Source organism: Moschus berezovskii, chromosome 22 (assembly GCF_049115385.1).
Source record: "Moschus berezovskii isolate FMDL1 chromosome 22, NW_MosBer_1.0, whole genome shotgun sequence".
Lineage (NCBI taxonomy): Eukaryota > Metazoa > Chordata > Mammalia > Artiodactyla > Moschidae > Moschus > Moschus berezovskii.
In genome coordinates this window covers 17,042,574-17,067,927 of record NC_142481.1, presented here as the reverse complement: position 1 = coordinate 17,067,927, position 25,354 = coordinate 17,042,574, and the positions used below count along the sequence as shown (strand labels likewise).

The 25,354-nt window shown below is 49.9% G+C and overlaps 3 protein-coding genes across 5 annotated transcripts; 2 read left to right on the top strand and 1 right to left on the bottom strand.

Moving 5' to 3' along the window:
- Positions 1-933: 933 nt before the first annotated feature.
- Positions 934-5,823, top strand: LIN37 (lin-37 DREAM MuvB core complex component). 2 transcript variants are annotated; one of them, XM_055410964.2, is made up of 9 exons: positions 934-1,138; positions 3,681-3,756; positions 3,941-3,991; positions 4,307-4,336; positions 4,417-4,502; positions 4,590-4,756; positions 5,366-5,448; positions 5,536-5,609; positions 5,697-5,823. In XM_055410964.2, the coding sequence occupies exons 1-9, from the start codon at positions 1,105-1,107 to the stop codon at positions 5,744-5,746; spliced, it is 651 nt and encodes a 216-aa protein (XP_055266939.1). In that variant the 5' UTR covers positions 934-1,104; the 3' UTR covers positions 5,747-5,823. The 2 variants fall into 2 exon arrangements, with proteins under 2 accessions (XP_055266939.1, XP_055266936.1); XM_055410961.2 differs by having other exon boundaries at positions 5,308-5,448.
- A 59-nt stretch (positions 5,824-5,882) lies between these two features.
- On the bottom strand, positions 5,883-8,418 carry HSPB6 (heat shock protein family B (small) member 6). 2 transcript variants are annotated; one of them, XM_088830760.1, is made up of 3 exons: positions 8,170-8,418; positions 7,039-7,194; positions 5,883-6,960 (listed from the first exon to the last, which is right to left on the bottom strand). In XM_088830760.1, exons 1-3 carry the CDS (start codon positions 8,365-8,367, stop codon positions 6,787-6,789), a joined length of 528 nt encoding a protein of 175 aa, XP_088686886.1. In that variant the 5' UTR covers positions 8,368-8,418; the 3' UTR covers positions 5,883-6,786. The 2 variants fall into 2 exon arrangements, with proteins under 2 accessions (XP_088686886.1, XP_055266952.1); XM_055410977.2 differs by having other exon boundaries at positions 7,072-7,194; positions 8,170-8,413.
- Positions 8,419-9,612: 1,194 nt separating this feature from the next.
- PROSER3 (proline and serine rich 3) lies at positions 9,613-19,989 on the top strand. Its single transcript, XM_088830721.1, is given in 11 exon segments — positions 9,613-10,571; positions 10,783-10,985; positions 11,774-11,901; positions 11,992-12,098; positions 12,919-13,001; positions 13,103-13,245; positions 18,251-18,426; positions 18,539-19,529; positions 19,601-19,682; positions 19,838-19,931; positions 19,933-19,989. Coding segments are annotated over 11 exon segments (2,070 nt in total). The 5' UTR covers positions 9,613-10,565.
- Positions 19,990-25,354: the final 5,365 nt, after the last annotated feature.

The following is a 25,354-nucleotide window of genomic DNA, read 5'->3' as shown; positions in this document are numbered from 1 at the left end:
TGGGAACCCTCTTTTACAGATTTGGAACCAAAAAAGGAATAGTACTTCCATTAGTAGGGGCTGTTATCCTGTACTGGTAGTATGTGAATTTGAAAATATTAACTTTTCCACTGGGCTTCATTATTCTCATCAGAAGTGTGGATTACAACACTACCCCGTAGACTTTATCTGGGCCAAGGCACATGTGGTAAATGGAAGTTCCCCATTTTCTGAAGGAGACTGTCTGTAGCAATAGACAACTATTCAATTGCTTCATTAGAGAAAGCTTCCTTGACCCTCCTATTTAAAGTTTCAGTCCCCCTCCTGGGTACTCCCCATGTCTCTTTCAGGCTATATTCTTTTTCCTATTACATTTCATTTAAAATGTTCTACTTGTTTATCTTCCATTCTCTATAAGCTCATTAGGGCAAGGATTTTTATCGTTTTGTTCACTGCGGTGTCCCCAGTACCTAGAGAAGTACCTGGCACGCTAATATTCGCTAAGTGAATGAGGCTAAACTTGAAAAGAGATTAACAGGGAGCTAGCTGGCACCTAGCGAGTGCTCAGTAGGACGGAGCCCCGCCTAACCCCAGATTTGTTTTCCTCTTAGGGATAAAGAGACTTCCACAGTTAAATAACTCCTGTTCAATAGCTAAACTGATGTTACTCAAAGCTTCTAACTCTCCAAGTTCTAAGCAACAGCCTCGCGATGCTCTGATCCTTCGTTTCCCACCGTGCGTTACTTCTACCGAGTCTCGGAAGTTAGAACCGCATCCCAGGAAGAGCCCCGGGATGTCGTTGGTTTGTTTCCGGAAACCAGGCTCTAGGAAGGTGGGACTGAGAGCTGGGAGCCGACAGCGGCAGCTATTAATTGGCCACGATATGGGATTGACGGTTGTAGTGACTAATGGGAACAAGGAACTGCCGAGAGGGCCCGCCCACAGAAGGAACAGAAGGAGGTGGCGGCATCCGTGTCCGTCGCGGCCGGACGCTGCTCAGGGCGGTGGACTGGCTACACATGAAGCTTACCTTTGACCTCTCCCCGTCTGCCTCCGGCCTTGACGTGTGACTTTAGGCTCTTTTGGGCTCCTCTGGCCCAGCTAGCCAGATCCCAAACCCCAACCATGTTCCCGGTGAAGGTGAAAGTGGAGAAATCAGGTAAGGATCCCGAAGTTGGGGGCAGGTAAGGGAGCACCGGACTGATCAGGGTAAGGGAGCCCCATTAAACCGGATTATCGCGATAAGGTGGGCTACGTGACTTCTCCCTGCAGCCCATATGACTACCGCTGTCAGGCATCGATCGAGCGATTCCGGCCACCTTGATACCCTCCCGATCTGTGTTCAGGATAGCTTTGAGGCTGAATGGTGGTGGCCTGACAGTGTGATGCAGTTACACATGGGGAACCCGAACCGTGTGACTCCAAGAAGGACTCTTTTCTTGGTTCTGCTTCCATTTTCCCCTTTCTAGCAGTGGTCTCGAGTCAAGCATTATGCTGATCACCTGAAGTACAGGAAAGCTTTTAATCTTTGCAGCCACTGTATCCCAATAATCCTAGGGGATTAATAATTCCTATATCCTAGGAAGTAGGAAATACAGATGGGGAAACTGAAGCTGAGAGAGAGGAAGTCATTCTGGGTATGGGCCAAGCTGATGGGACCCCAGGGCTAGCATGTTAAGGGCGGTGGGAGAGACCTGGAGTCCAGACCAAGTAAAATGACATGAGATAGTAAATGCTATAAGTGGTAAAAAAGAAACAGGAGAAGGTAAGGAGATTAGGAGTGAGGCAAGGTGAGGGAGAGAGTGATAAGTGAGGGAACAGCAAATCTGACAAAGGAAATAGCTTTGAAATGGCAGAGAAATGAAAGATTTCTCTGGCATGTTCAAGGGCCAGCAGGGAGGCCAGAGTGGCTGGAGCAGAGCAAGTGAAGTGAGGTAGAAAGGTGAGGAGATGAGGGCAAAGAGGTGAAGGAGGGGGCCAGATCTTGTAGGCCCAGGTTATGACTTTGGCTTTTGCTCCAAGGGCAATGAGGAGCCAAGGGAGGGTTTTGAACCGCAGAGGAGGTCTTACAAGATGCCCCCTCCAACTGCCAAAAAATGCCCCAAAAATCGTGGGTGGAAGAGTAAAGGGGGCCTGACCACAAATGAGGGTGTTGAGGAAGGAGTAGGCAGGGTCATGGAAGCCTGTGAACACCAGGCTGACCACTAGGACTCTGCCTCAGGGGGCACTGCAGAATTCTGGAGGGTTCTAAGCAGGGAAGGATTGAGGTCAGGTTTGGCTTTAGGAAGATTCCCCTGGCCACCTTGTGGAGGGTGAATCAGAAGGGGAGACGGAGGCTGGGACCCAGGAGGAGGAAGGGACCCGACAGACAAACTAGGGAGCAGGGAGAGGGGAGAGACCCTCAGGAAACAAGTAGACAGGTTGTGGGGTGGGCAGGGAAGGGAGAGCAGTGACCATGTTGAGACCGAGAAAAGGACTGGGTGACAGTAGAGATATCCCTGAGATGGCAGTCCAGGAAGAAAGGATACATTTAGAGAGACATTGAGGCCAGTGTGGGACCCAGTTTGTGGAAGAACCCTTGGGGATGTCCAGGGGGGAAGTGTCTGGGAGTCCATGGGATCCCAAGATCTGAGGTTCAGGAGAGAAGCAGGGACTGGGGAAAGACACTGGGCATGATCCATACCTTGGCCCCTACCCAAGGCTCTTTGCTAGAGAATCTCAGCTGCTCCCAGCCCCACATCCCCACCCTGTCTCCTCTGAGTAATGTCTCCTGGCCTCTTCAGGAAGTCTCAGTGCTGGCTAGCCATGTTCCCAAGTGTCCTTCCAGGCTCTGAGCACTGGGTCAGAGCTCGTATTAGTTGGAAGAGAAAAATGAACACCCCACAAGAAATGTAAGGAGATTTATAACATTATCATCTCCATAAGTTCTGTGATGAAGAGAGGCAAACACATAGGTTCTTAGGGCCAGGCTGGACCTATGGCATGCAGGAAGGTGGGCCCAGATCTCATTTCCTAGGGGGCAAAAAGCCCAAAATGGGTATTTTAGGTGAAATCTCCCAACTATTCAAATGTAGTCGTCTCATTCAGATTTCACACAGATTTGAAATAACCTCACTACCTCAGCCAAACAAAGTGCATCTTGGGGCTGGATTCTGCACCCAGTTTGAGCCCCTGCCTTATAATGTCCACTGTGGAGACAAATGACCTGGGGTACATCTTCAGCCTTTTAATTTTCTAGCTGTGTAACTTTGGGCAAGTAGCCTCTCTTCTCTGTGCCTCAGTTTCATCATCTCTAAAATGGGGATAAAAATTTCCACCTGCCAGGGTTGTAAAAACTCGATGGGTTGATACACATGATGTGCCTGGAAAAATGCTTGGCACATAATAAGCTTTCATATACAGCATAGGTTTATTTAAACCTCAAAACAGCCCTAGCAATAGATATCATTTGGAGACCCATTTTCAAGATGAGGAAACAGGCTCAGTGAGGTAAGGTGATTCACCTTAGATCACACATGAGCATATGGGTCAGCCCTGGAAGCCAGAGCTCTTGCTCGTTAGTAGGCTCTGCCCACTATACCCTCCCAGCACACCTGGCCCAGTCAAACGATTGGATATGCATGCCCTTCCTGGTCCAGTGGCTGCCCACCTGGCTTGGGCCTGGGAAGTGACTCCTACTTGGTACCCTCCCTCTTCCCCAGAGTTGGAGATGGCCAAGGCCCGGAACCAACTGGATGCTGTTCTGCAGTGTCTGCTAGAGAAGAGTCACATGGACAGGTTGGGATCTGATCCAGGATGGGGTCACAGGAAGTTGGGGGCCCTAGTGGGTGGGACTCTCTGGTTGTGGGTGGGACCCCAGAGACTGACTTAGGAAGGAAGGGGCCCAATGGACGAGGCTACTGCGTACTTTCCCACCCTGGGCCCTGGGAACCCTGAGCATGCAGTTCTCTTCTGCTACCAGGGAGCGTCTGGATGAGGAACCTGGGAAGACCTCCTCAGACACCCACAACAAGTAAGTTTATTGATGGGATCTGTGTCTGAGGGTTTGTGGTAGATAACTTCTTTCCTCATCTGAGCCCTGACCCCCCTGCCCCGTGCTTTCTCCATCACAGTCTTAACCATTTTTCATGTACAAAAGCCATGGAGCAGCAGAAGCTTAGGTCCCCTGATGATGGCACATCAGCCTGCAAGGGGTGGGATCCAAGGCCTCAGGGTTTGGTGGGATCTCTATGAGCTCAATCACAGTACCCCCAGGATGCTCTTTGAGGGGTTGTGAGCAGGCATTCGTTTAAGGGCAAGCCTGCTGACACCCTGTCTCTCCCCACAGGGATTGCTCCATCACGGCCACTGGCAAACGGTAAGGTGGCAGGGGCCCCACCAGCTGATGAGAGGTCCCTAGTCCCCACCCCGGTCCTGATGTACTTCCTCCCTACACAGGCCATCTGCCCGATTCCCCCACCAGCGAAGGAAGAAGAGGAGGGAGATGGATGAGGGGCTGGCCGAGGGAGGGCCACAGCGATCCAGTGAGTAGGCAGTGGCCCTCGAGAGTGGGCAGTGACTGGGGGGGCTAGGCAAGGATGTTCATACCCCTCCCACTCGCTCCACCCTAGACACCTACGTGATCAAGCTGTTTGACCGGAGTGTGGACTTGGCTCAGTTCAGTGAGAACACGCCACTGTATCCCATCTGCCGAGCCTGGATGCGCAACAGCCCCACAGTGCGCGAGCGTGAACGCTCACCTAGCTCGCCACTGCCCCCGCTGCCTGAGGATGAGGAGGTGAGATGGGTGGTGGGTTCCCGCCCAGCAGCCAGGGAGTGCAGTGGGTAGGCAGTCACAAGGTACCCTCCCTGGCAGACAAGAACACCAGTGACTCCTGAATCTAGTGAGGCACACAGATAGGAACCCTTAGGCCAGGGCAAAGGTTGGAGTACTCTAGAGCAGACAGACATGGCTTTCTGGTCTGAGAGCCAGAGGAGACAGGGTCCCCAGGTAAATAGATATGCCCTCCAAGATCAGAAGTCACCAAGAGCTGAGGGACTGGGCAGGGGTCCTTAGGGCAACCAGGTATAGCCACCTGGTCTAGGGGAGCAGATGGCAACCCTTTGGGCTCGGAATGGAGGTCTCCATAGATGGAGGTCTCTATGCTGGGCAGAGTGATCAGGGGTCCCTGGGTTGGACAGGGATCCTTGGAGCAGACACATGACTCCTAAGTACAAGTCCCTGGAGAAACCTTCAGATCTTTTGTTGCTGGGGAAGGTGTGAAATGTGTGCCCCTGACCCTCTTCTCTGACTCTCTTGGGCCTGGTGTGGGGTACTTGTATCACCAGGGTTCCGAGATCACCAACAGCAAGAGTCGTGACGTATATAAGCTGCCTCCACCCACAGCTCCCGGGCCAACTGGAGATGCCTGCAGATCCCGAATTCCATCCCCGCTGCAGCCTGAGACCCAGGGTACCCCTGATGATGAGGTGAGTATGCTGGGCTGGCTCAGGGCCATGGGGCAGATGTTGTGGGGTGTGAGCGTGGTCACCCAGCCTGGCCTCTCTGTCATGCAGCCCTCCGAGCCTGAGCCCTCACCCTCCACACTTATCTACCGTAACATGCAGCGCTGGAAACGCATCCGCCAGAGGTGAGCATCCCCCCGCCAGCTTGTTCTCCACGGCCTCTGCTCCAACTGCTGAGTCCTCCCTCTGCCTTCCCACAACCCCCACTGCAGGTGGAAGGAGGCATCTCATCGGAACCAGCTTCGTTACTCAGAGAGTATGAAGATCCTACGGGAGATGTATGAGCGACAGTGATGTTCCCCTGTCCCCACCCCCATCCCAATAAACGTTCCCCTCCTCCATACTGGTCTTCATTTGCTACAGCCTATCCTTCCTGGATCAGACATAAAGCAGTTGGCACAGCTCTAGCACATTTATTGGAGGAGTGGGCCTAGGTAGGGGGATGGGGCATCAGGGAATTTGAGGAGGGAGAAAGATGGTAGGGAATTAAAGAAAGTGGCTGCTTGGTTGGGTCTTGGAGAATAAAGGGAGGGTTGTTGTGGTTGGAGATTTGGGGGCTCAAAACAAAGTGAGTGAGGAGTTATGGATAGCATGAGATCTGTGCAGACTCTGGGGAGGAGAGGTGGGTATCTGTACAGTTTGAGGTTGAGGGTTCTGGTTGGCTTAGAATAGGGGTACAAGGGTAGGGTCAGAAAAGGGGTTCAGGGATCTGGGAGTGGCTGGCTGAGATTTCAGGTTAGAAGATGGGTTGGAGGGAGAGGGTGAGAAGAAGTAGTGTATCTGGTTGGAATGAGGGGAAGGATCCAGAGTCTTGGGGAACAGGCCAGGATGGTCCAGGGTGGGAGGTCTGTGCAGAGTCTTGGACATTTGAGAAGGGGGGATTATGCTTGACTGGCCTAGGGTGGGGGCACGGCTGTCTACACCATAATCTTTGGTGGCGGGTGGGATTAAAATGGGGTGAGGGGATGTTTTCCTAGAAAAGTCAAAAGGAAATAGGGAGTTTGAAGTGGGGTTATATGCCAAGTGGGGTTGGTGGCGATGAGAGACTAGCTGAGGGATTGTGCTTGTAGGGTCTGGAAGTTAGGTGTCTGGAGATTTGAAAGCACGAGAGGGTGTGAGAGCCGGAGTGTCAGTGGAAAGTAAGTTATCAGGGATGAGTAGGTTGGAAGGTTCAAGGCACATTCCAGACGGTGGGCGGGTAGTCTTGGCTCGCGCTAGGGACATCTGGTTGGGCGGAGTCAGGTCGGCTTTAAAAGGCCTGGGCCGCTGAGGCGGCTCCAGGGTTCAGGTGTGCCCTGACCCCTACTTGGCAGCCGCCCCGGGCGGCGACTGCAGTGGGGCCTGAGCCGGCGCAGGTGCGGCCTGGATGGAAAGGACGCCCTCAGGGGACAGCGCGGACGTCACTGCCGCAGGGTCCACGCCAGGCGGCAAGCGGTAGCGGCGGTGGAACTCGCGCGCAATGTATCCGTGCTCATCCTGGAGGGAGAGAGACTTGAGAGGCTCCGCCAGGTTCCCATAGGTGCCCCGCCCCTCCCGCCTGAGGACCCCGCCTACTCGTTCTGGCCCCGCCCCCGCCAGCGGGCTCACCGGGCGCTCCTCGTGGCGCGCATGAACCTCCACGTGGTCACCAACCACCTTGACGGCAATTTCCTCGGGTGAGAAGTGTTTCACATCCAGCAGCACCGAGAAATGCCCGGGGTCGGTCGATACCTGCGCACAACCTGATGGTCATCGGGCGGGCGCGGCTCCCGGCGCCCAGCAAGGCCCCTCCCCTCGGCTCCGCTTTGGTTCCGGTGCTGCAGCCTATGCTGGCCTCCGGAACTTGAGGCGTCCCCTTTCCTACTCTTAGCCACCCAGGACCTCTTTACCCAGAATAACTGGCATCATCCCTAACCGTGTAGCCACCGGGATTCCCACCTCATCCAGCGTGATGAGGGTCCGTCCCTTGCCCTCCAAGGTCAGGGACCGCTCCCCTCACAGGGTGAGGCCTGCCGGCTCCCCCAGAGTCAACAACCTCGTAGTCCGTGTATCCTCCTGGGCACTGACTTCTCAGCCCCCTTCCCCTGAGAGGCCCTGGGGCCCTTACTGCTCCAGCTCCGCAAGAAATCGCCAAGAAGCCTCTTCCCCGACTCTCCAGAGTCCTCTTTCTACCCTCCCGCTCGAGTTAGGAGATTGCTTGAGCCCTCGGCAGTTATTAGTGCTCCTCCCCCACTTCTGAGTGTCCAGACCCCCCTTTCTCAAGTTGCAGTACCCTCCTTCCCCTCTGCCTCTCCATGAGACACACACAGTCTCCAAACTCTCTTCCTCAAGAATAACAAAAAATTCCCTTCCCCCCTCCCCAGAGTCACTGGGATCCCCACACCCTTCAGAATGACTGGGCTTCCCCTTTTCCCCAGATTCCGTGGGTCCCCAGCCTCCTTCAGAATTACTAAGACACACCTTCAGAGTGAGCGTCCCCACCCCATTAGGGACCCAGCCCTTACACTCCTCTGGGATGTGAGTCCCTCCTCACTCCGACTGGGCCCTCCCACCCGATTCAGGGAAGCGACTTCTGAGAATCCACACTCCGGGAGCTCCGGAAGCCCCTCTGAGTGGCCGGACTCTCCACCCCGGTCAAAGTCAAGGGACGTTCCTTTACCCCCCTCAGGGTGACCGAAGACCCCAGCCTTGGAAGTAGTCGGGCACCTGGGCGGTAGGCAGCGCCACGCTGGGTGCGCGCAGGTAGTAGGGGGCCAGCGCGGCAGGGCAGAGCGCAGCCAGCTCGGCCTCCAGCAGCCCCTCCCCGAAGCGCTGGTCGAAGAGGCGCCCCGGAGCCGACAGCCCAGGCAAAGGGGCCGAGGCGCGGCGCAGCCAAGACGGCTGCACAGGCACCGGGATCTCCATCCTGCTCCTCCGTCGCCTTAGGCTCCGCAGTGCTCCAGCGAGAGCCGCCGCTGCTTTATAGTACGTCCTGCGTCCGCCCCTCGGCGGGCCGCCCGGGGACACTGGGACCGAGGCCAGAGCCGGCCATTAATAGAGCCTTATTTAGACAGCCCAACAATGACTTAGCCATTTATTAGGCGCCTGCTGGATGCCAGCGAGGTATCATTCCCTAATTTCCCGAAAGAAAAACTAAGGCTGAGGAGGCGGAGCCTTGCCAAAGTGGGGTGCAATTGTGGCGTTTGGGACCTACAGCCTGAGAAACCCACCAAAGAATTCCCAGTCCCTTTAATTCACCCCCGCCCCGAAGGTGCTCTGAGGATGACGCAGATGCCGGTCTTGGGAGCAGATTCCTGGGTCGAGGGAATGCGGTAGCTGGGCCAGGCTGTCAGGAGGACACAGAACAGACCCTATTCCCATTTGAGCAGGGCCCTGGACCCAACCCCCGGCAAGCCGGGCCTAATTCTGTTCGTCTGACTCAGCCTCGGGTGCGCAGGACAGCGGGGTCTGCCAGGTGAGCAGCAGCCAGGGGGCGCGGGCAAGAACAGTTCAGGCTGGCCCCGCGGGGGCCGCACGCTGGGGCCCGAAATAGCTCGTTATGATCCAGCTACCTCGGCCGGGAGCCCAGGCTTGGCACTTGGAGCAACCAGCTGCTCCTGGAGCAAGACGGAAGTGGTTAGAAGATCGGGAGGGACTGCTAGACTTCTGGACTGATGAAGGGACGGCGGTTAGAGATGGGGTAGGCCCCCTGATGGCCCCTGCAACGGGAAAATCCGTAGTTAGACTGGAATCTGGATGAGATTTAGACAGCAAGAGGGGGTGTGGTTAGAATACACGACTACAGCAAAGAGTATATTGGTACCTCCTCCTAACCGCGAGCCCAGCCTCGTATCCTTTCCATTGGTCCACGGGCTTGCCAATTACTGCAGCTTGCTACCGTTCCCCAATCAAACATGCTCTCTCATTCCCATTACAGCCAATTGTGAGACACCTCCTTTTGGCCATTGTCCAATTACTTTTATTTTCCTCTCTATCATTGGTCGCCTTAGAGACCGCTCTCTTCCCGCGCCGGCAGTCCCAAAGAGGGGAGGGGTTATAGGGTATTGCTAAGCGACAAAGATGCGCTCTCCGGGTGAGTCCTGTAACCGAGCAGAGCAGGCGGAATCGGCGAGGTAGCTTGCAGGATGGACCGCAGGTGATGAATTACAGGAGGCCTGGGGAGGATCAAGGGTGAGAGTAACACAGCCTAAGATCAGGTTTGCTATGGTCCGGAGTCAAGTGTGCGCAATCTTATTGGAACTACAACTCCCAAGATGCTCCACAGCCTTAAGCGGCTCCGACTTTGGACTTTACCACTGCGGGGGTTCCATAGCGTTTTACGTTCCGCTAAGTGGCCCTAAGGGCTTTTTCTTTTTTCCTCATAAAGTGTCCGGGGGCACCTTGGGAATTAAGATTTGTAATTTTGAATTTGCTCCCAGACTGCTACTGGTGTCTTGCTTAGGCGGAGCCCAGTGATTATAGGAAATGTAATCCGTCTACCCTTCTCCTTAGTATCCCAAGGACTTATGGGAAATATACAGTGATGGGGTTTAGCCTTGGCTCTTCTCCTGACCTCCACTTCAGAATCACCTGGAACACTGCGAAACAGATGTATGTAGATGCCCAGCTCCCTTCCAGATATTCTGATTCTTTTGATCTTGCGTGAGGACCACGCCTCTATATTTTTAAAAGACTCCTCTTAGACTGGATCCAGGGTTAGGAATCACCAACCAACAGTTCCCGGGTTCTCTTTTGAGACTGCTCCAAGAACTAGTGGGAATCGTGCCTCCAGTGTCATTATCTTGAATGTACAGTGGTGCTTCATGGAAATTATAGTTCATCTCTTCCAGGATTCCGTGGGAAACGTAGTGTCGTTTGAAGCCACTCCTGGCCATCCTGAAGCAAACCTGGCACCCCCAGGTGAGGACACCCCACAGAGAGTGCTGTGTGCCAGCCAGTAAGAAGGGAGTGACGACTCTCTAGACAGCCCAACACTTCTCACCCGAGGAAATTGCCGTCAAGGTGGTTGGTGACCACGTGGAAGTTCATGCGCGCCACGAGGAGCGCCCGGTGAGCCCGCTGGCGGGGGCGGGGCCAGAACGAGAAGGAAGACGTGATGAGAGATGGGGGTGAGAAATTAAAAGACAGCCTCTCCTCTCTTCCCCATGGCCTTGCCCTTGTCCTCCACTACCTAAATCCCTTGTCACCTCCCCGATCACTCTGAGTTGTTGACATTGTGGGATGTGTTTCCTCCCCTCTGGACTGAGATTTTGTATGTGCCTTCGTTTCCTTACAGGGATGACTCCTCACTATTTCTTCTCTTCACCTCCTCTATCTTAGACCCTGAGCCCATCCAGATTCCAGGGATCCAGATTTCCAGAAGCTTCCAAGGCTCTGGCCACAGGCCCCAGCTCCCCTGAGCTGTTTGAGGAGTCCTGGCCATCCAGTTCAGGGACCCCTTCCCCACCCAACACCACTGAGGGCCAGATGAGAGCCTCCCCACCACCCACCGTGACCAACAGTGGGGACTCAGTGGTGGCCAAGTAAGTTCCAGTAGCTCTCAGGGACTAGAAGGGTATGGATCAGCGCGAGGTGGCAGACATCCATAATAATCATCCTAGCCAGAGCTGCACTTTTAGGACCATGCTTCATTCATGTTACCAAGCACTCTGGAGCTAGATTCAAATCCAGGCTTTATCATTGTACAGTCCTGGCCTCAGTTTCTTCATCTGTAAATTGAGGATATTAATAGCACATATGTTCTGGGTCTGTTTTAAGTTTTCAATGAATTACTATCAGTACTGCATCTGTAACAAACAATAGTGAGCACTTGAATTTGTAGGATCCAAGTTCAGCTGCTATAACAAAGAGTCCCAAATGAATCGTGCCTTAAACAAGAGTGTTTATCAATATGTTTCCCTCATGTAACAGTCCACACAGAAGCAACCAGGGCTGATATGGCAGCCCCTAACTGGGGTGTCAGAGACACAGTTTCCTTCTCTCGTCGCTCTCCCTTCCCTTTCCTTCATGGCCCATAATGGCTCCCAGTCACATCCACTTTCCAGAATTGCATCTTGTGGTCAGGAATATACATGGCCATAATTCTGCAAGGGCATCTGGCAAATGTATTTATAGAAGAGTGGCTATGGCCCCAGGGTTATATCATCTTACATAATATTGCATTACTGTATAAGGAAGGAGAACAGATGCCAAGGATCATCTACCAAGTGTTGCTATGGTGCTACATCTACATTGACTATTGTGATTATTATTGTTATTATTATTGGGTGCTCCTCATCCCACCCACCTCCCAATTCTCTGATGCTCACAGGTACATAAACCGGTTCCGACAGGCTCAGCCCACAAGCCGAGAAGAACGCCAGTCTGCAGGCCCAACCCCAGCTGACTTTTGGTGGCTGCAGCCTGAATCTTCAGACCCTGGCAGTCAACTTGCAGCAGGTACCTGCTTCAGTCTCATCTCCTCCTGAGCAATACCCCCAGCAGCTCCTCTACCTGCCCCCCACTAAATCAACTGGGGAATCTCAGCAGGAGCCAGTGAACCAGAAGGAAGACCCAACACAGCAGCCCTGACTCATGCTAAGATGGCCAGTACATCGAAGGCTAAGGCTATGGCACCCCTTCAGGAAATAAAGCAGGTGACACTGCCACCCACTTCTTTCCCTCCATGCCTGGACTGATAACACCAGCCCTGAGATAGAACTAGAGTCAGAAATTCCCTAGTGATTTAGACTCTTTACTTCCAATGCAGGGTGCGCAGGTTTGACCCTTGGTCAGGAAATTAGATCCTATATGCCACTGCATGGCTCAGCCAAAAAGAAGAAGGAACAAAAAACCAAACAAACATGCAGTTAGCATTAGAGTCAACCCCCAACTCAAGGAAGCCTAAACAAAAAAGGGAGGCTTTGTTAGCTAGTGTAATCAAGAAATCCAGAACTAGATGCTTTAGAACATAGCTGAATCCAGGTGATTGAACAATATTGGGAGGAACTCAACTCTCATGGCTTTCGGTTCCTCCTTGTTTGGCTCAATCTCAGGTAGGCTTTCCCCTCACAATAGCTTAGATGTCTCCAGTAGCTGTAGGCGTCTGATATACTTGATTACTCCAGTGAAAAGATAAAGCTTTTCCAATAGCTCCATCCAGAGCCCCAGGACTTACCCTCATTCACTCATCTTTGTGACCCAGTTACTGTGAATTGGAGGACAGAACACTGTGACTAGCCAGGCCTGATCAGGAAGGTAGGGTCAACCCTTCTACTGTAACAATGACTACACTGAGGGTTATGGATCCACAGAGGGAAACCTGGTCTGTCTTCCCTAAGGAGGAAGAGCAAATTGTCAGTCAGCATGTGAGAGTGCCAGTTGGAATGTAGACCTGCATTCAGGCCCTCTGTCCAGAGCCCCTTTCCCAGAAGCCTTTGCGATGGGGGCTGGCCTCTGACCCCTCTCACCTCACAGAGTCTCAACACATGGAACTCATCCCTGCTGGACTTGGAGACACTGAGCTTGCAAAGCAGAGCTGCCAGGCTGCTCAAACGCAGGTACCTCCCCCACCCACATCACCCTCCCCAGTCCTTCCTCTCCGGGCCCAGGCCGCTGCCTCTGAGACCCCCGTGGCCTAATTTCTGCCTTCTCCCTCCAGCAAGTCCTCCATCTCCTCCACCTCCTCCCTTAGCCCCAGTGATGGCTGCAGTTCCTCATTCCCTGTCAGTTCTGATGGCCTCTCTCCCTTCTCCGTGACCTTCACTCCTGACTCCATCAAGGACCCTGACCTCAAGGCACAAGGTAAGTGCTGGGAGGCGAGGATGAGAGCAGTCTGGGTGCAAATTCCAACTTTTCGACTTATAGCGCTGTGATCTTGGGCTTATCTGCACTTTGTGTACCCAACTATAAAACAGGGATAATAACTGTATTCCCCTGCTGTAGGTGTCGTGAGGATTAAAGGAGTTGGTGAATACATGGAGCACGTAGCATGGCTCTGTTAACAGTACCTATCATGGGAGGACTTCCCTGGTGGTCCAGTGGTTAAGACTCCACACTGCCAATGCAGGAGGTGCAGTTTCAATCCCTAATCAGGGAACTGAGATACCCCATGCTATGAGCCATGGCCAAAAAAATTAAGAAAGCATACACAGTAGCTCCCATGAGTAGGCAGTTTCTCTCTCTGCATCCTGTCTGCGGTACTGAACACAAAGCTCCAAAATCAGAAGGCTTGTTGCAAATTTGGCACCACAGCTGATTTGGCAGCAAAATATGACCTAAACAATATGAAGAGTATTTATATATCTATCTCATTTAGGATGAAGTCATCCTTTTTTATTGAGGCATAGTTGATTGACAATATTCTATTAGTTTAAGGTAGATGACATAGTAATTCAAATGTTTATAGATTATACTCCATTTGAAGTTATTTGTGGAGATGGTGATTTAGTGTCCAACTGTAGCCCACCAGGCTCCTCTGCCCATGGGATTTCCCAGGCAAGAATACTGGAGTGGATTGCCATTTCCTTCTCCAGGGAATCTTCCCGACTCAGGAATAGAATCCATGTCTCCTGCATTGCAGGCAGATTCTTTATCACTTGGCCACCAGGGAAGCTCTTAACATTATTAGGTTAGCCAAAAAGTTCATTTGGTTAATGAATACATTATTCAATAAAGTTCTTGGTGAAAATGAAGAGGATGTCTTTTATTTTCATTTAAAACCAAACAAATTTTTTGGCCAACCCTATATTCTAAAATATTGGCTATCTTCCATGTGCTCCACAATATATCTCTGTAGCCTATTTATTTTATACACAGTTTTTACCTCTTATCCCCTGTCCCTATCCCACCCTTCCCCTGATTCCCTCTCCCCTAACCACTAGTTTGTTCCCTATATCTGTGAGTCAGTTTCTGTTTTGTTATATTCATTTGTTTTATTCTTTCAGTTCTATATGTAAGTGATAAAATACGATATTCATCTTTCTCTGTCTGACTTATTTCACTAAGCATATCTTCCCCCCACCCCCAGAAAAGAACCATTTGTGTTGTTGCAAATGGTAGAATTTCATTCTTTTTTAATGGATGAGTAATATTCCATTGTATATATACACCACATCTTCTTTATCCATTCATCTGTTGATGAATACCAAAGTTGCTTCTGTATTTTGGCTATTGTAAATAATGCTGCTGTTGGGGTGCATGTATCTTTTCAAATTACTGTTTTCATTTTCTTCAGATATATACCCAGGAGTGGAATTGCTGAATTGTATGATAGTTCTATTTTTAGCTTTTTGAGGAATCTCCATGCTGTTTTCCATTGTAGCTGTACCAATTTAAACACATTCCCATAAACACTGTACAAGGGTTCCCTTTTCTCCACATCTTTGGCAACATTTGTTATTTGTGGTCTTTTTGATGATAACCATTTTGAAAGATATGAGGTGATTATCTCATTGTGGTTTTGATTTGCATTTCTCTGATGAGTAGTAATGTTGAGCATCTTTTAATGTGCTTGTTGGCCATCTGTCTTATTTGGAAAAGTGTCTGTTCAGGTCTTCTGCCCATCTTTTTTTTTTAAACAAAACATTTTTATTTCGCTTATCAGAGCCTGATTCTGGAAACACATGGAGTCATCCTATGGGGATGGCACTGACGTTGATAAAATAGTCTCTGCATCAGAAGAGCTGCCATATGTACAGTGTTAAAATTACTCACAGCTCAGAGTAAGAGGAGGAATACAAATTGGGACGGGGGGTTGTCTAGTGCTTCTCCAGGTGTGAACCTGCTTCCACCCTCCCACCCCACCTCCGCCACAAGCCCCATGGAAAGCAAGGGACCATGGGCAGGGCCACTCGCCACTGGGGGCTGCTGGGCAGTGGGCCCAGGCACCTAGGAATGGCCTCAGTTGTCCTCAGGCAGATTCTACCCATCTTTTAATTAAGTTTTTTTTTCTTATGTTAAGTTGTATGAGCTATTAATCCCTGGTCAGTCATATCACTTGCAATTGTTTTCTCCCATTCAATAAGTTGTCTTTTTGTTTTGTTGAGTGTTTTCCTTTGCTGATAAAAACTTTTAAATTTAATTGGGTCCCATTCATTTATTTTTATTTTTGTTTCCTTTGCCTTAGGAGATAGATCTACAAATATATTGCTATGCCATGCCTATGTTTTCTTCTAGGAGTTTTATGGCTGAGGTCTTACGTTTAGGTCTTTAATCCATCTTGAGTTTATTTTTGTATATGGTGGGAGAAAATGTTCTAATATTCTTTTACATGTAGCTGTCCAGTTTTCCTAGCAGCATTTATTGAAGAAACTGTCTTTTCCCCACTGTATATTTTTGCTTCCTTTGTTGAAGGTTAATTGACCATAAGTGTGTGGGTTCATTTCTGGGTGCTTTGATCTATTCATCTGTGCCTGTTTTTGTGCCAGTACCATACTGTTTTGATTACTGTGGCTTTGTAGTATAGTCTGAAGTCAGGGAGTAAATTCATACTACTATGAATTCATATATACTATACATACATACTATTCATACATATTCATACTACTATGAATCTTATGAAATTTTTGTCTTTGTAAGTAAAAAATGGTTGAATAATGGCAATTTCACACGTTTAACTATATACCAGTGTGTTTGAGTCTGATGTTCTGACCCAGACCCCTGTCAATCCTGTACATACCTAGCAACTTTACTAAAACATGCAAAGTGTTGAACTCTCAAATTTCTGCCCCCGAGATTTCAGAGGTTGGGTTAAACATGTGGGTTACTATTTTGTCATCACTGTTGTTACTATTACTCTGTTCCCCAGTTCCTGGGATTCAGTGGTAGCCAGGAAAGATTCTCTCCATATCTCATGGGACTCCCATGAGTGGGGACAGGCAAGCAGAGAGAACAGAGTGCTGTTTGTGCATGTTGAGTGATCTTGCCCAAGCCCTCCCCTGATTCTTTGATCCTTCCAAGCTTCTCTTTTTATTCACTTCTCCTTCCTGATCCTCAGTTTCCTCATCTGTAAAATAGGAATAACCCTACTACATACTTCGTAAGTTTTTTGCAGAGTAAATGTATGTATTCTTTTATGCAACACACATTGAATACGTGTTGCGTGTGAAGCCTGTGCTTGAGATTGGGGATTCCTTAGTGAACCAACCATATATGGTCTCACCTTCATGATCCTCACAGAATAGTGAGTGTGGGGCACAGAATAGCTGCATAACTCCACAAACAAATATAAGTAGAAATGAGGATCATGCAGGAGAGACTTGTGATACTTGGGATGTCAGAAAGGCCTTCCTGGAAGAGGTGCTATCTAAGTGGAGACCTGAATGATGAAGCTGAGGACTATAGCCCTGTAGCCTGTACAAAGGACCTGAGGTGGGAGGGAGCACAATGCAGATAATGAACAAGAAAAGGCAAGAACCAGGAGTAAGGGTAGTGGAAGATATTGGCAGGGATCAGATTACATGGGACTGTGTAGCCATGTGAAGCATTTGGTCATGATCTACTGGGGAGCCACAGGAGGGTTGTGAGCAAGGCAGGGACAAGATCTTTACCAGTGTTAGCAAACTCCCTGTGGCTGCTACGTGAATACCTGGTGAGAGACAGACTCTGGTAGTTTGGCTTGGGCCAAAGCCTGAGGAGCAGAGTAGAGGGAAGTGGCCAGGTCTGGAAATAGAATCACAGGATATGGAGGGGAGGGGAGGAGAGGTCCCGGATGCTGCCCCCACCCTGCTTCCCCTTCTCTGTGCAGCTTTCAGTAGGTAGGGCTTCTGAGAGATAATGATAGCCATACTAATCATGACTCATGAAATGATGCCCTGGGTGATGGGAAATGATGTCCCTTTGTCCCACAGGCCTGAGGATAGGTGGTGACCCTGCCCTTAGTCACTGCTATATCCCCAGCACAGTGCTGGGCACTGGGATGGAGCACAATTTTGCATATATTTATTTTCTATTTTGCCTTTATGCCATATATACTGACACCAGGCCCTATTCTTGACACTGGGGATCTGGTAACAGCCTGGCAGATAAAAACTGCTGTCCTTGTGTAGCGAGCATTGTGGAGAGGGAGATGAACAATGAATAAGCAAAGAAGTGTGATCTTTAGTAGTTAGAAGGTGATAGGTGCTAAGGAGAAAAATGGAACAGGAAAGAGGATGGAGGGTGGTAGGGCTGGGCTATTGCAATTTTGAATAGGGCAGCCAGGGATGGCCTCATGAAGAAGGTGGTACTTGGGCAAATACCTGAAGGACTTGGAGTTAACCCTGTGGATGCATAAGTGAAGAGCCTTCCAGGCAAAGGGAACCACAAGTGCAAAGACATGCTTTTTACCAGGAGAGAGGTACAGCCCAGGGAAGATTCTAAATCAGGAGGACCCTGACCTGACTCAGGTGTTCACAGGCTCCCTGGACTGTGGATGGAGGCAGTTTCGGAGGATGGGAGAGAAGGGAAGCCAAGGAGGAAGTTGCTATGGGGTTGGCAGGTGACGGCAGTAAGGTGGGGAGATGTGGGCAGATTCTGGAAGATCTGCCCTGGTCCCTGCTGTGACCACTGTGTCCAGAACAGTGCCTGGCACATAGTAAGGGCTCAATAATATTTGTTGATGATAGAGTCAAATGATGACAGATTGAAGTCCATGAGGGCTCTCTTCTGCGATTCTGCCCCTTTCCCCATTTCCCAATCTGCAGGGGACTTGGGATAATATCTGGAGAGCCTGTCTGAATAACCTGGTACTCAAAGGGTGTGTGCTAGGCTATCCTTGCTCATCACCCCAGGCCCTGCCTTACCCCTCTTCCCTCTACTTCCTCCACAGCAACCCCAGCACCTGCCCCCATCCATACTCCTGCCCAGGCCTCCTCCCAGGCACCCCTGCGGCCAGAGGATGACATTCTGTACCAGTGGCGGCAGAGGCGGAAACTTGAACAGGCTCGAAGAAGCCAGGGTGATGGAACCTGGGTGCTGCCGCAGACCCCTGCCCTCACCACCTTGGTGAGATGGAGGAGGAGCTTGAGGCGGGGTGGAGGGAAGATCCTAAGGGAAATTGGAGGAAGGGGGAGGCTGAGGGGGACTGAGGACTCTCTACCTTTTCTCTCCCTCTCAGGTCCCTTCCTCCATCTGTCCACAGCCATCTCCTCCCGCTGCGGAGACCCTTGGTTCCCTGGGAACCCAAGCTAACTCCATCCCACTTTGGGGCAGTGTGGTTCCGCCTGGACTCCAGGAAGCTTTCCGCATGGAGAAGACTCCTATTCCCCCAGGGTTCTCTCCACACATCTTTTGGGGTCCCAGTCCCCATGGATTCTTCTGGGCCCCACAGCCCAGTCCCTGGATATCTCTTGGGGTCATCGCTCCAACACTCCCGGCCTCCACCCCAGCACCCCCGGCCTCCGCCCCAGCGCCCCTGGCCTCCATTCCTGCCCCTCCAGCCTCAACCCCCGCGCCCCCTGCCTCCACCCCCACGACCCCTGCAGTCCCCCAGGGCCCCCCCACCCCTGTACCAAGCAGCCCAGAGGAGCTCAAGAAGCAGAGTTCCAAGCATCGGAGAAGCAAAGCCCAACGCCAGGAATCTTCAGGGCGAGTCACGGCCACGGATGAGCACGAGGGTCCTTGCGCGCAGCTCAGAGGCGCGCTGGGCCAGGTGGTGACGGCTCGGCTGTTTCCGGACAGCCTGGAGGACACGCCCCCCCGGCTTGAGGGCCCGCCTCCACACGAGGCTGAACCTCGGAAAGCCAAGGCCACACACCCTCTGACCCCTCGCTCAGAGGTCACGGCTCATCTATCTGAATCGCTGGGTCGGTCTAAGGCAGGGTCTCGGAATGCCAAGACCATGCTCTCCCTAGCGGGATCGGTGTCTAGGAACGGCAAAGACACTCCCTTGGCTGAAGTCAAAGACACTCCCTTGGCTGAAGTCAAGTGGCTGCAGCCCAAGATCCTGCCTCCTCCAACTGAGGTGGTGGCCACTTGTGTTAAGGCCCCGCCCCCTCCATTCGAGGCGGGGTCTCTTGAGGTGGTGGCCACGCCTTCACCCGCTGCTGGCCACGCCCCCTCAGAAGACCTGCTCTCCCAGGCTGCCAGACTTCTGCAGGCTGCGGAAGGTAAGCAGGCGTGCTGGCAGTCCATTACGCTATGAATCCGGCACCTTGAATCTTGCTCCTTTCCCTCTTAGACTCCGATGGCAGCGAGTTCCAGGACGACCCTATACTGCAGGTGCTAAGGATTCAAAGGACGGCGCTGCGGCAGCAGAAAAGGTGACTATCGCCAGGATTTAACACACCCGGCCCCTGAATTCTGAGACTGCCATGTGGTGCCCACCTGTCCTGAACCCCTTTCCCAGAACATACATAGCCCCAGACCCTAATCCTGAACAAATACCTCAACCTCTACCCCACTGTCCTTTTTCCAGGAAAGTGGATGCCCAAATAGCCCGCCTGCTGGGCCACCCTGAAGACCCAGAGTCTTGGCCTCCTCCAGCCAGGTCGCCCCCCACCCCCGCCCGGATCCCCAAGGCTGCGGCTGAGGAGGGAAGGAGCCTCTCTTGAAGCCAGACGACTTTGAATTGCATAGATTCTATTTTTCTTAATAAAAAAAATTTTTTTTCAGATTACTGGTTGTCTCCAAAAAAGAAGTTGTTTGAAAAGGCCAAGGGTCTTGCTAATTTAGGGAAATAGCTCCCTGTGCCCCCTTTCCCTCCCCCACACTAACTCTGTCCTGCACCACTTAACTCCTGTTTCTGACCACTGAAGCCAAGTCTCTTCTGGTTTCATCTTTGAGGGCAGGAGAGGAGTTCTGGGCAAGTGGGTCCTCCTGTCTCAGATGAGACCAAAGGAACTGTTCTCTGGGTGTGAAGCTTGTAGTCATTAGAGCGTTAGACAATGGTCAGGCCTCCACATCCTGCTTGACCCAGTAGCAGCATCAGGGTTGCTGGTCCCCACTCACTCTCTGAAGCACTTCCTTGCCTAGCTTCCAGAACCCCAGCCTTCTCCTCACCAATCTGGTTGTGCCTCATCGTGCCTCACACCTGTCACTTTGGTGTCCCAGGCCTTGACTTTTCTGTCTACAATCAGTCCCAGGTGCTCTCATCTGGCTTCATGGTTCTGAACCTCATCTCTGTTCTGATAGACGACTTTGAACTGTACAAAGTCGTACAAATTGTGAAACCCGAGTACTACAGCAACTTTCTATCTTTAGCCTAGAACCTCAGGTTCCTATATCCTATGACTTGTTCATCATCCATACAAAAAGCTCTAAGAAATATCTCAAACTCCATAGGTCTTAATCCCTGCCCTAAACCTGCTCCTCCCTGACTCTCAGCTCCATCCTTCCACCTGCTCAAGTCAGAAGCCTCATAGCTGTCATTGATTCTCCTCGCAATCAGTTGACCAGCAAGTCATATCATCTCTGCCTTTAAAATCTCTCCAGGGACTTCCCTGGTGGTACAGTGGATAGGAATCCACCTGAAGATGCAGGGAACTTGGGTTTGATCCCTGGTTGGGGAAGATTCCACAGGCAGCAGAGCGACTAAGTCTTTGTGCCACAACTACTGAGCCTGCCTGCTGCAACTGCTGCAGCCTGTGTGCTTAGAGCCCGTGCTCTACAACAAGAGAAGTCACCGCAATAAGAAGCCTGAGTACTACAACAAAGACTAGCCCCTGCTTGCCATAACTAGAGAAAGCCAGAGTACAGCAAAATAGACCCAGCACAACCAAAAACATTAAATAAAAGTTGTGATGAGAAACTGTAAGAGTTACCATCACTTACTAAAAAATGAAACTCTCCAGAATTTAACCCCTCCCTTGACCCTAGTCTAGACTATCATCATCTCTCTGGACCATTGAAAAACCCATTGTTTTGTCTGCAAATTCTTTGGCACATTTCCTATCAAAAAAATAGGGTCCATGTTCCTTCTTGACACTGGGTAGAACTTTGTGACTGCCTCCACATATAGAATGTAAAGGAAGCAATTTTACTTTAACTTTCTAAATTGGATTAGAAAAGATGATATAATTTCCACCTGTTTTTTAAATAATTTAAAAAGTATTTATTTCCTTATTTATGGCTGTGCTGGGTCTTCATTGCTGTGCAGGCTTTCCTCTACTTGTGTCGAGTAGGGGCCACTCTCTAGTTGTGGTGTGCAGTCTTCTCATTGTGGCGGCTTCTCTTATTGCTGAGCGCAAGCTCTAGGGTACAGGGGCTTCTGTAGTTGCAGCATGTGGGCTCAGTAGTTGTGGCCCCCCGGCTCTAGAACACAGGCTCAATAGTTTTGGTACACAGGTTTAGTTGCTGTGCGGTATGTGGGATCTTCCTGGACCAGGGATCAACCGTGTGTTTCCTGCATTGACAGGTGGATTCTTTACCACTGAGCACCAGGCAAGCCCTCCACCTGGTTTTCTCCTAATCTATCCCCCCACCTCCTTTGGGAGTCCTGGGATGCTGTATAAAAATGTTCAACTGCCATCCTGTGTAAGGATTTGGATTATGAAGATATATGCACTTGCTAGGGGCTTCCCAGGTGGTGCTAGTAATAAAGAACACACCCGCCAATGCAGGAGACATAAGAAACATCAGTTCGATCCCTGGGTTGGGATGATCCCCTGGAGGAGGGCATGGGAACCCACTCCAGTATTCTTGCCTGGAGACTCTCATGGACCGAGGAGCCTAGCCATGATTGCAAAGAGTCCATGGGATTGCCAAGAGTCTAACACGATTGAAGTGACTTAGCACAAATGCATACATGCACCTGTTAAAATTCAGTGAAACTGTGAATTACATTGGGTATATATTACCTGAAAAGAAAAATAAATATTGAACTCTAGTGAGAGATATGCATGCTGAAGTATTTATGGGACAGTTGCAGAGTTCCAAAGAATAGCAAGGAGAGATAAGAAAACTTTCCTCAGCGATCAGTGCAAAGAAATAGAGGAAAACAACAGAATAGGAAAAACAAGAGATCTCTTCTAGAAGATTAGAGATACCAAGGGAACATTTCATGCAAATATGGGCTCGATAAAGGACAGAAATGGTATGGACTTAACAGAAGCAGAAGATATTAAGAAGAGGTGGCAAGAATACACAGAAGAACTGTACAAAAAAGAGCTTCACGACCAAGATGATCACGATGGCATGATCACTCACCTAGAGCCAGACATCTTGGAATGTGAAGTCAAGTGGGCCTTAGAAAGCATCACTACGAGCAAAGCTAGTGGAGGTGCTGGAATTCCAGTTGAGCTATTTCAAATCCTGAAAGATGATGCTGTGAAAGTGCTGCACTCAATATGCCAGCAAATTTGGAAAACTCAGCAGTGGCCACAGGACTGGAAAAGGTCAGTCTTCATCCCAATCCCAAAGAAAGGCAATGCCAAAGAATGCTCAAACTACCGCACAATTGCACTCATCTCACACGCTAGTAAAGTCATGCTCAAAATTCTCCAAGCCAGGCTTCAACAATATGTGAACCACGAACTCCCAGATGTTCAAGCAGGTTTTAGAAAAGGCAGAGGCACCAGAGATCAAATTGCCAACATCCGCTGGATCATGGAGAAAGCAAGAGAATTCCAGAAAACCATCTATTTCTGCTTCATTGACTATGCCAAAGCCTTTGACTGTGTGGATCACAATAAACTGTGGAACATTCTGAAAGAGATGGGAATACCAGACCACCTGACCTGCCTCTTGAGAAACCTGTATGCAGGTCAGGAAGCTGCAGTTAGGACTGGACATGGAACAATAGACTGGTTCCAAATAGAAAAAGGAGTACGTCAAGGTTGTATATTGTCACCCTGTTTATTTAACTTATATGCAGAGTACATCATGAGGAACGCTGGGCTGGAAGAAGCACACGCTGGAATCAAGATTGCTGGGAGAAATATCAATAACCTCAGATATGCAGATGACACTACCCTTATGGCAGAAAGTGAAGAGGAACTCAAAAGCCTCTTGATGAAAGTGAAAGAGGAGAGTGAAAAAGTTGGCTTGAAGCTCAACATTCAGAAAACAAAGATCATGGCATCTGGTCCCATCATTTTATGGGAAATAGATGGGGAAACAGTGTCAGACTTCGTTTTTTTGGACTCCAAAATCACTGCAGATGCTGATTGCAGCCATGAAATTAAAAGACTCCTTGGAAGGAAAGTTATGACCAACCTAGATAGTATATTAAAAGGCAGAGACATTACTTTGCCAACAAACGTCCATCTAGTCAAGGTTATGGTTTTTCCAGTGGTCATGTATGGATGTGAGAGTTGGACTATGATGAAAGCCGAAGAATTGATGCTTTTGAACTGTGGTACTGGAGAAGACTCTTGAGAGTCCCTTGTACTACAAGGAGATCCAACCAGTCCATTCTGAAGGAGATCGATCCTGGGTGTTCATTGGAAGGACTGATGCTAAAGCTGAAACTGCAATACTTTGGCCACCTCATGCGACGAGTTGACTCACTGGAAAAGACTCTGACGCTGGGAAGGATTGGGGGCGGGAGGAGAAGGGGACGACAGAGAATGAGATGGCTGGATGGCATCACCGACTCTGTGGACATGAGTTTGAGTGAACTCCGGGAGTTGGTGATGGACAGGGAGGCCTGGCATGCTGATTCATGGGGTGGCAAAGAGTCGGTCACGACTCAGAGACTGAACTGAAACTGAACTGATACAATGTCTTTATTTTGAAATGTATCCAAAGTTAAATTAACAGATGAATAGAGTAATAGTTAGGTGTGAGATAAAACAAATAAAGTAAAATGGTAACGGTAGGATCTGGGGTGGTTATATGGGTGTAAAATTGTTAAGCTTTGCTGTATGTTAGACAATTTTTATAATAAGGTGTTAAATATGCAATCAGGATTATGTTAATATTTGTATTTACAAAAAAGAGGATAAGATAGATTTCTGTAAAAAGTAGCTTTTGTATGTTATAGACATGGTAAATATTTGTTTTCAGTCTTTATGAACAAGCCATACATTTAAATAAAATAAAAGGAAGGAAATAGCTTTTTAGGTATAAGGGGGAAAAAAGATGTTTATAGCAGCAGAATCTGATTTAGCTGGTGTGTGTGGGATGAGTGGGGTCTAAAAGTATTCCTGAGGAGTTGAGATAGGTAGGAATTAATAATTAACAAAGGGCCAACCTAATGACTATTTCTAGGTTGCATTTCAGTTCAGTTCAGTTCAGTCGCTCAGTCGTGTCCGACTCTCTGCGACCCCATGAATCACAGCACGCCAGGCTTCCCTGTCTATCACCAACTCCTAGAGTTCACTCAAACTCATGTCCACAGAGTCGGTGATGCCATCCAGCCATCTCATTCTCTGTCGTCCCCTTCTCCTCCCACCCCCAACCTTTCCCAGCATCAGAGTCTTTTCCAGTGAGTCAACTCGTCGCATGAGGTGGCCAAAGTATTGCAGTTTCAGCTTTAGCATCAGTCCTTCCAATGAACACCCAGGATCGATCTCCTTTAGAATGGACTGGTTGGATCTCCTTGCAGTACAAGGGACTCTCAAGAGTCTTCTCCAGCACCACATTTCAAAAGCATCAATTCTTCGGCGATCAGCTTTCTTCACAGTCCAACTCTCACATCCATACATGACCACGGGAAAAACCATAGCCTTGACTAGACGGACCTTGATTGGCAAAGTAATGTCTCTGCTTTTTAATATGTTATCTAGGTTGGTCATAACTTTCCTTCCAAGGAGTAAGCGTCTTTTAATTTCATGGCTGCAATCAGCATCTGCAGTGATATTGGAGCCCAAAAAAATAAAGTCAGCCACTGTCTCCACTGTTTCCCCATCTATTTCCCATGAAGTGATGGGACCAGATGCCATGATCTTAGTTTTCTGAATGTTGAGCTTCAAGCCAACCTTTTCACTCTCCTCTTTCACTTTCATCAAGAGGCTTTTGAGTTCCTCTTCACTTTCTGCCATAAGGGTGGTGT